The 11,990-nt window shown below is 40.4% G+C and overlaps 1 protein-coding gene across 1 annotated transcript; it reads left to right on the plus strand.

Moving 5' to 3' along the window:
- Nucleotides 1-3,049: 3,049 nt before the first annotated feature.
- Nucleotides 3,050-3,970, plus strand: LOC145498394 (histamine H2 receptor-like). Its single transcript, XM_081478323.1, has one exon. The coding sequence runs from the start codon at nucleotides 3,050-3,052 to the stop codon at nucleotides 3,968-3,970; it is 921 nt and encodes a 306-aa protein (XP_081334449.1).
- Nucleotides 3,971-11,990: the final 8,020 nt, after the last annotated feature.

Genomic DNA, 11,990 nt, shown 5'->3' on the forward strand with positions numbered 1-11,990 from the left:
AACAGGAGGTTACGCAAAGCCACCAATTTCTACGTGCTGTCTCTGTCCGTAAACGGCTTAATCATGTCCACGTTTGGATTTCCTTTTCTATCAATCGCTTCTGGGTTACGGAAATGGCCATTCAGTGCCAACGTTAGGCAGTTCAACGGTTTTGTAACTTATTATGCTGCAGGAGTGTCGCTTGGTACATTGACATTGACCGCCATAAATCGGTACGTTTGCGTAGTTAAGCCTAAGCTCTATCCTGTTCGCTTCACAAAAAAGAGAACTCTTTACTCGATCGTCTTCCTGTGGCTATCGATATTTACGCTGGGCTTAATAGCAACGCTAAGGACACCCATTTCATTCGAGTGGCATCCTGAAAATTTGTTCTGTACTATGACGAGGAATAAACTCGACGCGAATAGAGTTTTACAGTTCGCGTTCGTAATTGTTATTCTACTTCCATTGGGTACAATCTTGTATTGTTATGGAAGCACATATTGGACGATTAGACTACACAAAGCTGCCGTCAGTCCGTCTTTGCAAGCAGAAAACCGCCAAGGAACGGTTGGCGCACATGAAATTCGAGCATCTCGAGTTCTTATGGCCTCCGTGATAGGATATTGCCTATGCTGGACTCCGTCGATCGCGGTAAGCATTTTAAGGAGAGTTATCCAGTTTAACATGCCGGGAGTTTGGATTTCGTTCAGCGCATTGATTGCCGCTTCGGGCTCATGGATCAACCCTGTCATATACGGCGTGATGAACAGAGCTATGAGAAAAGAATTTTACAATATATTACGATGTCACCAAAATCAAAATTGACTCTGATAGGAAACACAAGAGTGTAATATAACTTAGGATCGATGTTCTAGACAAGTACTGAACTTAAAGGCTGGCTGCAGTTTGTTATTTGAAGCCATTTGCTATTTGAAGATTTGAAGACAATTGCCCTTGAATCAGCAATATTAAATGCCGCTTCTGCCAAGTCAAGGGTAGTTTACCAACCATTTCTGAAAGAGATTTTGAATCAAATGACTGACGGATTTATGAGGAGCTGTGCACCCGACTATAGACGGCTTCTAGTGCATGTTAAAAGGTACACGATACTAACATATTTCTTATTGACCCGGAATGTAAAGACCATACTGAAAAAGATCGAAAAGTAAAGTAGTGACAGTAGTGATCTGCTAAATAAAAAACCCCTTGAATTCCACTTTCCTAGGAAATGAGTTTAATATATTTGAAGGAAAGTTGGCTTTCCATTGAAATATTCTGTAAACAATTTGGGCAATGTAATTATTACCGATCTAAGTTTTAATCGGATTTTAATTTGGTATGTAAAGGCTGCTATTAGATTAAGTATTGTATTCTAAATTCCATTTTTATAACTTTAGAAGCATTGTAATCTAACGTGACCCCAATTAACTCCTTTTCATATAGGGGGTAGATAACCCCAGCCTCCCTCCCACTTGACACGGTAATAAAGTACACTACTACTAGCGTCTTCAGATGGAAGGCAGTCTTAATGTTCAACTTCTATTCATATTAATGTTCACCATATATGTTCTTATAAAAATTACTCATTTATGTCTTTAAGGCAATCACAAAAATGTTTTTAATCACTTTCTCCAGCATACTAGCAATGTACACAGTTGCAGCCACACCAAATTACTGTACTCAAGCCACGCGCAAGAACAAATCTATCTCTTTTACGGTAACAACTGATCTTGATCTTCTTCCATTTCAAAAAGGTTGGCCATTTAAATTTTGAAAGCAATAAATGTAACCTACTTTAAGACCAATACTAGCACTCTAAATCCATGTTTAGTGCGCGTATATCGAGTTATGGATGCACGTGGGAATTTTGGAGATCACGAGAGAAGTGTAAGAGTTGCTCGAGGCACAGCCGAGATCAAATCTAGCTTTATGAGTGCTCTCCCGCAAACTTCCCAAGTGCATGCATCCATAACTCGATGTATATCCGCAGATCTAAAAGCATGAATCAATTCTTTTATAACATAGCGACAACAACTTGGGTCCCAAAACATGTGTTATTTCGTGATTGACTGCAAAGTTCTCACAGTGCACTGTCAAGGAAAGGATCCTGTTGGCTGGATGAAAACACGCCACAATCAGTTGATCGACAACGTGCAGCTGATTGAGCGACCCTTCATCTAGTTTGTAAAATTGTCAATAAAAAGTTCACTTCTTCGAATTAATAAAAATGTATGGCAAACAAACAAACAAAAAATACTCAAGGAAATTAATAAAGTCTTAGTACACATCTTAGCGCGGTAAAAGTCAAAGGCTTAGAGTAGGGGTTGGGTTTGGATTGTTCGGAACCTTAGCAGCTTAACTCGAAGAAACTTTGCAACTAAAATGACCAGCACACTTGACGTTTTTTACGCACGCCCGTGCGTAAATACAGATTTTTACCAAGATCGTTCAACAGAAATTAGGTAGGAGCAACGCACGCACTGGCTTGTGGTAAGATTGGACTTCACTAGCTTGTTGGCAAGCTCCAGGTTTGTCCTGTTTATACAGGAGTTTTACACATGTTTTTAAAGCAACCGGGTGGGTAGAGTAGGCTACCAATAGCTTGGGCTATCAACAGATTGGGCTGTGAGAAGATTCGGCTTACAGCTTTAAGTTTATCGTGTTTACTCCAGGGCTTTACACACGTGGTCAAAGAAACCTGGTGGGTAAATCGGGCTATCAGGGCATTGGGCTCACAGTACTTTGGCTATCAGTTGTAAGTTGCTCCTGTTTACACCAGGGATCTATACATGTCTTAGAAAGCGACGTGAGGAGCATGCATCTGTCTCAAGCCTGCAGCTGGAGTAATGAAAGCAAACTGCAATTTCCTTTCTCTTTGTTTATGTCTCAAAGCCTAAGGGATTTAATTTATGCAAATGCCACTTTGAGGAGCCCTAAGCAAAACAAACGCTTTCAATTTATTTATTTTCCAAGTGCAAATAACGGAAACGGAACTCGGAGCTGAAAACTACACGATTACTTCTACTGATAATAATTTAAGTCCGAGGAAAAAAACAAAACATTACTGATGACTCAGCCAGAGGAAGATACAAGAAGTTTGCCAGCGGTTGCCATACACAGTGTAATTTTGACTCTATCTGCCATTTTTGCACTCATGGGAAACTCGCTCGTCTGCCTCGCTTTCTACCGAAACAGAAGATTACGAACTATTACAAACGTCTTCGTGTTGTCTTTGGCAGTAGCTGATATAATGGCATCCACTTTTGTACTTCCTTTTTCCACGGTCGCTTCTGGTTATCGAGCATGGCCGTTCAATTTCGCCTTTTGCCAATTCAGCGGTCTCGCTGCTTATTTATGGGGTGCAATGTCAGTAAATATTTTGGCGTTGACTGCTGTTAATCGTTACATTTGCATCGTAAAACCTCGTTTTTATCCTGCTCTGTTCACAAAGAAGAAAACGGTGCTCTCGATCCTTTTGGTTTTGCTGCTGACACTCACAGCAAACCTTACAGCTACATTCGCCACACCGATTTTATTCCAGTGGTATCCGCGTGATTTAGTTTGTGATGCAACAGGGCTGAAAATCCGAGCTGGCGTTTCCAGAGGTATCGTTGGATTCGTCGGCCTTGCGATGTCTGTTATCATATTTTGTTACGGAAGCGTGTATCGCACCATAAAGCGACACAATTCTGTAGTCAATCCTTCTCTACACGACGCCACTAGTCAAGCAACAGTAAGCCCACACGAAATTCAGGCATCTCGGGTTCTTCTGGCTACAGTTATTGGATTTGTAGTTTGCTGGATTCCCCTAACAGTTGTGCGTATTCTTAACAGATATGCACATTCGCTTTTGCCTTCATATTGGTTGTCTTATTCCACACTGATTACTTTCTTCAGTTCGTGGATCAACCCAGTGATATATGGCGTCATGAACAGAGCAATGAGGAAGGAATTTCTTAAGTTGTTACAATGTCGAAGCAAAACTTAAAGAGATAGATAACTGCAGATTCCTTATGGTGGTTATGGGTGGCGCGTTTTACGTGAAAATACTCAAATTACGCGCCACTGCATGCGTGTACATAACGTTTGTACGTAACGTATTTACACGTATTACTAGTATCAATGATTATCTTTATTCCATGTACATAGAGATAATTTATTCCGCGTTATTGCTTTCTTCTTACAGGAAGCATGTTAAACTTAACCTGAGGTGACTTTGAAGAGTAAGGTAGACAATCATAAATAGAAGCAAACTATTGAGAACTGACTTATCAAGTTGGGTCGGGGGCAGGGTGACTCTGGATGAAGAAAAACCCACTTTAAATGTAGACTGACTGCTGGCAAGGGGGTGGGAATGTAGCCATTTAAAAAATTCAGTGACGTTCGATTTGATTGTCAGATAAGCACCGAAGGTTATTTAATATTTAGTTCTACAGAGGGTTGATGTAAGGAGTCGGGAGTTCTTGTATACCATGTACAGAACAACCAGCTTGATATTCGATTCTTCTGCTTTTGGTAAAGAAGGAAACGCTCGTGAGAAACGACCTTGACTCAACCCAGAGAAGAAACAATGAGCCTGCTAACAGTCACCTTATGGATTTTACTATTAGTTCTACTAAGCACGGTTTTTCTTTTCACCCACGCCGAAACACCTTCTTTTGTCTGGCTTTCTACCGAAATAGGAGATCATGCAAGATCACCAATTTCTATGCGTTGTCTCTTGTAGTGGGTGACATAACTGTGACTATTTCCGTATTTCCTGTCTCTGCTATTGCTACAGGCCTACTCAAGTAGCCGTTCAATTTCCATTTCTGGTAATTCAACGGTTTCGTTAGTTACTTTTGGGCTCATCATTAACCTCATCTTAATAGTTTTAATGAAGTTATTAACTACCTGTCATTACACTGCTAAATAATTTACGCGCCTAGGAAAATAGTGAGATAAAGTAGTTTAAGTTAAAAGATTCGAGGTAAAATTAGTTTTTAAGGCTATGTCACATTAGAAATTGGTAGAGACGGCTGCAACTCACCTAAATAATGCGTAACTTCATCCAAAAATGGTTGAAGATTCGGGTAGCTGTCCGCTCCATTCCATCGGTGAATTTCTTTTTAAATTATTGTTTCGCACTGATTTCAGTGGTGGAGACGCATTCGTCTCCGGATCGAGCTGTTCGGGTTCGAACCCTGGCCGGATTGCGTTGTGCTCTTGAGCAAGACACTTTACTCTCACAGTGCCTCTCTCTACTCAGGTGTATAAATGGCTTCCGGCAAACATAATGCTGGGGGTAACCTTGCGATGGACTAACATCCCATCCAGGGGGGAGTAGAGATACTCCTAGTCGCTTCATGCTACAGAAACCGGGATAAGGGCCATTGCTGAATACGGCCCATATGCAGACTTTACCTACCTTGTGATTTCAATACTAATAGAATTCCTTAGATGCCAACAAAACTTGATGAGTATTTAATAGGGTTAGAATACCTAAAGGAATAAACAAAAGTAAATAAAACAAACGACAAATTACCAAGTGAACGAAAGGCAACGAAGTTGAAACGTACGGATCTTAAGACCTGATGAGCACGAATAAATGTCAACACAGAAGAGTGTTCAGCTTTCGTCGTTGTCCTTTATTGCTCTCAACACGGTATATCCTGCAAGTTTAATTTCACGCTTACATCTTACAAAACTCACTGCCAAGATGGTGCGGAAAAGAGAAGACAATGTCACGTGACTTGTAGCAGTTTTGTCCAATCCATCCCGAGCGTTCGAGGCAAGAAACAATTATAACATTTAGCTTTGCAGAGTGATATATTTTTAAGAAATGTTAGTTTCTATATATATATTAGCAGCAGGTAAGTTTTGTTCCGAAACGTACGTACGGTTTTCGTAGATGTGATGTACACCAAATACTACGCTGAAGTACCTGGTGCCATGCCCAGTTGGGACCAATATCAGAAATTGTAATATTTCCTGTCATGACATATGTGCCAATGTATAATTGATGGCCAATGTACTGTAAAGCAGGCATAGTGCGCTGTACATCATTACAATAAACAAGAGAAATCATATGTTTGTGAGTTTTCTTATAATTTTCGGCTTGCTCAGTTTCGATCAGTTAGTTATTCTCATGCCTCCAATATTACTAATTTATGCCTTTTGATATTTGTACTTTCTTCATCGCGAACTGATTATCACACATTCTATTGGCTGAGCCCAGTTTCCTGGAAGGAACAGACACACTTGCTTGCCATCCTTTGACCAACCAGACGGCCGTGTATTCTTAATTGAAAAAAAAAAATCAATTTTGCCAATCCAAATAGGCATCGCTACGGTAAATCATTGTCAGCAAAGGTGGCTGGGTACCCGCCAAAGCCTAGCTGAATTCACAGACAATTTAATTAATCACTCCACGAGGGAAACACAAGCAAAGCGACCAAAAACGATCAGATTAATATTTTCCTTAAGGAATTTCACTTTCATAAAAAAAAACGTTCATAACAATAAGTGACGAAGCGGATTTCCAAAACATAATTACACCAGACACAAGACATCAAAACTTATAATAGTTTTCCCAAGGAGCATCTGTCTGATATTTTTGTTCAATTTTCCTAATTTCTTACCAAAGCGAAGCGCATAGAAATTGTATTACACTTTTAATTGGAAAACACTTTTATGCCTAGATAAACGCAATATTCGGATGCTTTCTGACTGCTTTGATGTGTCTAATTTAGAGGAGGAGTTAAAGGTAATAATACCAATAAAAGACATGAAAAGGTCTGCTGCATAGGCTCTATGAGCGATAACGAATCTCACCCAAAGAGCGGAACTATTGATTATCCTTGAAAACTGAACTTGTGATTCTTCTCCATATCGTGAAGTGGCGGATAATTTGTAACGCTTATTTAAAAAGTGAAAGAAACCAAGAAAAGAGAGAACTTATGATGAAAACAATCATGAAACAACCCAAAGAAGATACAAGAAGCCTGGCAGCAGTCTACATACATACTTCAAGTTTGGTTTTAATGACTGTTTTGTCACTGACAGGAAACTCGCTCGTTTGTCTGGCCTTCTACAGAAACAGGAGGCTACGCCGAGCGACCAATTTCTACGTGCTGTCTCTGTCCGTAAACGGCTTAATCATGGCCACGTTTGGATCTCCTTTTATCGCAATCGCCTCTGGGTTACGGAAATGGTCATTTCAGTGCAAGCCTCTCCGAATTAAACGGTTTTATAACTTATTATATTGCTGGAGTGTCGCTTAGCACATTGGCACTAACGGCCATTAAAAGATACTTTCGTGTGGTTAAGCCTCAAAGTTATCCTGTTCTCTTCACAAAAAAGAAAACAGTCTTCTCGATCGTCTTCGTGTGGCTATTTACATTGACGATTGGCTTGACAGCCACGTTAGTGACACCTATTTCATTCCAGTGGAATCCTAAAACTTTAATTTGTACGATGACAAGGAATAAACTCAACGCGAATAGAGTTTTATACTTCGCTTTCGTAACTGTTATTGTTCTTCCACTGGGTACTATCTTGTTTTGTTATGGAAGCATTTATTGGTCCATTCGACGACACAACGCTGCCGTCAATCCATCTTTGCAAGCAGCAAACGGACAAGGAACGGTTGACACACATGAGATCCGGGCATGTCGAGTTCTTGTAGCTGCCGTTACAGGATTTTGCCTTTGCTGGACCCGGATGATAACAATAAGCATTTTAATAAAAGTTGGCCACTTTCACGTGTCCGCATTTTGGAATTCGTTTAACGCACTGATTGCCTCTTCGAGCTCATGGATCAACCCCATAATATACGGCGTGATGAACAGAGCTATGAGAAAAGAATTTCTTAAAATAATGCGATGTCACCAAAATCAAAATTGACAGTAATAAGAAACACAAGGATCGATGATCGAAGCAGGGTAGATAACTGACATAACTCTTACAAGTTTGCTATTTGAAACTGATACTAGCATCGTTAATGTTGGTAGTCAAATGCTGCTTGTCCCAAGTTAAGGTTAGTTAAACAGTCAATTCTGAATTAGACTCCAAAGGGCTCCGTCTGGTGCTAAAATAATTGATAGTTTTGATGAGTAAATGTAGACCATGGCTTTTTGAAGAGTCAATGTCAGATGGTATGGTAGAGAACACATTTCTTATTGACGCGAAATTTCAGGATCGCGCTGGAAAAGGTCGAAAAGTAAAGAAAGAAATTTGCCAATGAACCCTTACAATTCTACTTTTTTTTAAAGGAATTCTTAGATTCGGTAATTTTGAAGCGAAGTTAGCTGTTCATTGTAATTAGCCAACCCAGCAGAATTATGTTGCAGGACTCATCTTTGCTGCCACTTATGGAAAAAAGATGGAAGACACTTTTATTTTCAACATCAATCTACCGGCATTTAGGGACCGTTCATTTTTTATAAGGTGGGGGGGGGGGGGGGCTGGTGGGATTTGGGGGGGGGCCATGCGAAAAAAAATGGCTTTCGAGGGGGGGCCATCCCAAAAAAATAAGGGGAAAAGGGGGGGGTCACGTGAAATATTTTAGTAAAACTTTAAAATGGCATAATGTTTGAATATCAAAAAAATTGCTATAGAATAAACATAGAAGGCAGGATATAAATTTATTACAAACTTTCCTTCTGCTTTAAAAAAGCGTTTGGCGACAAAAAGCATTTGTAGCTACTGAAAAGAAGTATTTAACACTGTTATTTTCGAATGCAACTTTCACTGGCACTCATCTTCATCTCCACTGTCGTCGAGTTCTTCGTCGCCGTTTGTGCTGCTATGAGAGTCTCTTTCACCAATGCTGCAAGAAGCAGGAATGCTTTCCGTCAGAGTGTACTCTTCAGGGTACATGAAGGTGTAAACATAATCTCTGACTTCCCGCTCAAGGTTGGTGGTGATTCTGCTTCTTGCAGCATTGGTGAAATAATTCCCTTCCAAGAGCTGTGCGATGTATGGCGCATCTCTTCTAAATATCGACGCGGCAACGTCCTCAACTTTAAGACACTCTTCCGGGACGGCCGTTCTAGGAGGGTACACAAGGCATTTTGGAAGATCATTTCCTAGCGGGTTTCCAACACAGATTCCATAAACTCGTTGGACGTTGTTTTCAGTCCGCTTCCTCTTTCTTTCATTTGACTTTCCGCGGTTTTCTTTTTTCCTTCTCCTTTTGTTGATGTGCTGTTTTGAGTATGCCTTTGAATATGCTGTTATAATTGCTCTTCTTATTTTCTAGTGCTTCCATGTCCTGCGTGACCGTCGTCAACTTAGCTTCTGTACATTTGATCTGTTTTACATTAAAACTGTGGGCAAATTCTTCACCCTGCTTTAAAGCAAGCCCATTGGACTGAAAGAGTGTGGAATCGTGTTCCTTTACATCTTTCAATATGACATTCAACTTTTCCACCATTGCTCTGTGCTCTTTGATGGAGAAGTTCAGTTTTCTTCCATCACTGGGCTTCAACTGGTACCCTTGCATGGAAAACTCACTCGCCCTTTCTGAACAGCCATCCCCACCTAGAAAAATTGCTTCTTTTGCATGTAAGATGTCAAACTGCCTGGATCGTTCAGCTGTAAACCTTTTCTTAAACGACTCGTCGCTTTCGCCATTATTGCGCATTTTGGAATGAGCCTCTTTCATGATGCTCATGTAGTAATGCGCTCTTTCCCCGATAGGATTAACAATATAAAGAAGAAAGAGCATGGAAGTGGCAGGCTGGTTTTATCTGACCCAGAGAGCGTTGCTCTATTTGCAGATAAGTTTATTGTCAAATCGAAGTTTGTGGTGGATTATCTTCAGCATCTTGAAGTGCTGGAATTTAAAAGGAAAAAGAGAGCAGAAGAAAAGGCAAAGTTAAGTAGGGAGGAGGATTATCCTTGGACTGAGTTGTGCGAAGATCTAACCAAGCTTAAAAAGCTACGTGTTCCAGAACTAAACAAGTACTCAAACCACCACGGGCTGAAGCAGCATTTGAAAAGCAGCAAGAGTGAGAAAGTAAAGGCAGTTGTAAGACATTCATGCTTGCAGCAGAAGAGTCCTCTCAGAGCTGACCAACCAACACTGAGAAATACCAGGACATTGACACAAAATGACAACAGCGCAAGTGCTGACAGCAGTGAAACGGATGAAAGTGACAATGATGAGTATGACAGTGATGCCATTGACTCTGGGGGAGAAGATGATTCAAGTGACGTCATTCTTGCATTCATCAATTCAGATGAGGAAGATGCCAATGAGAGGCCAAATGCCACACGCTCAGGGCGAGCCATAACTAGGAGATCCGAAATTGACTTCTCTTTCTTTTGATTTGTTTTTTAAACAACAGCTCTCTGTCGTATAGAGATTGTAAATATTGTCTTCATAGTGAGCACAATAACGTGAAGTAGGGGGATAATAGAGAAATATTAAAAAAGTTGAAATCTAAATATTGTTTGTTCAATTTTTTTTTTGGGGGGGGGTCATCCCAAAAAATGACCGCTATAAGGGGGGGCCATGTGAAAAAATTGGTAAGCTGAGGGGGGGTCATGCGATTTTTAAATGGTGCTTCCCAAATCCCACCAGCCCCCCCTCCCTCATAAAAAATGAATGGTCCCTTATGCGCGGCAAAGCAGAGGCAATGCAAACCACGCGAAAGAAAAAAATGCCTTTAACGGCGACTAATGTTTGAAAAAACTCGCTCCCAATGCATTTCAAGAAAACAATAAAATATTACTTACTCTCAGACTAATGATCTCTATCCGAAATAGCCCTCACTTCAATATCAAGCTCAGTTAGCGTATTAATTCTAGAAGGATTTGCACCCTCATTCCCAGAATACGTTTGCGTTGAAGGCCGTTAATGAAGAGAGCCATGAATAACGAGTTCCTTTACTGTGATTACTGCGATTTTAGAGTAAAAAGGGATTGAATCGAAATAGCACTTATATCTGACAGACACTGCGGTTGTGAAGAACTAAAGTTATAATTCAGTGTATCGGTGTTTGCTTTGCTCAGGGACTCGCCAACCGCAATCAACTAGAGGTGTCGTATCAGCCTATCAGGGATGTCATTGTGGTTTTGCGCTTGCCATTATGAAACTCTCTTGACTGTACACGAACTGAAAACGGCCTCTAAAGTTTTTGCTCGAAACGTCGCACAACGTGTTTTCTTCTTTAATATATTTTCCACTTTGGGATTCAGTCATTATTCTATCTTTTCTTTAAATAAACAAGTTCTTTCGAAAGCTTTCTAGGTTTTACCACAGTATTCGAGCCATCTAAGCGACCTTTAAGCAATACTGATAACCTGACGTCTTGAGTGAGATTCTTTGTGTAATTTTTCAGAAACGTCGCGTGACTTCGGGAAATCTTCCATAACCGTTGTTTTTGTTAGACATTTTAATATGTGATGCAATATTTGCATTCCAAGGACATAAAAGCTGCATCTTTTGATTTGCCAATCGGAACTGCGATTGCGAGGTAAGAAGTAGGGACGACAAGTTGGCTGGACAAAGTCCATGGATAATCTTAAAAGTGATGAGCAGAAGTTTGAATATAATCCGTGATTCAACAAGTAGCCAGCGTAATTCTCGAAGGGCAGGTTTGATGTGGTCGTATTGCTTGGTTCCAGTGATAAGGCGTGCGGCAGTGTTTTGAACTCTTTGAAGTTTATCCAGTTCCTGTTTTGGGAGACCATAAAGGATACTATTACAGTAGTCCAGACGGGATATTACAAGCGCATTAACTAACAGTTTGAGATTTTCCTTGGTGAGGTATTTGCAAATGCGGCCTATGGACCTGATGGTGTTAGTTGCTTTCTTACACGTCTCGTTTATGTGGTTTGGGTAGATTGGGATATCAGTAGACTGGGCCATCAGTAGATTGGGCTATGAGCTCTAGATTTATCATGTTTATATTAGTTCTTTACACATGTCTTTAAGGTGGCTCCATAGGGTAATCATTTATGTCGTTGCGCGCGGAAGTGTTATGTTTTGAATACCGCTTTTGCATTCGTTTTTACACCCA

The sequence above is a fragment of the Orbicella franksi genome, chromosome 9 (assembly GCF_964199315.1).
Source record: "Orbicella franksi chromosome 9, jaOrbFran1.1, whole genome shotgun sequence".
In the NCBI taxonomy this organism is placed as follows: domain Eukaryota; kingdom Metazoa; phylum Cnidaria; class Anthozoa; order Scleractinia; family Merulinidae; genus Orbicella; species Orbicella franksi.

Coding starts and splice junctions, on each gene's coding strand:
- LOC145498394 (XM_081478323.1), top strand. CDS start 3,050: ATGACTCAGCCAGAGGAAGATACAAGAAGTTTGCCAGCGGTTGCCATA.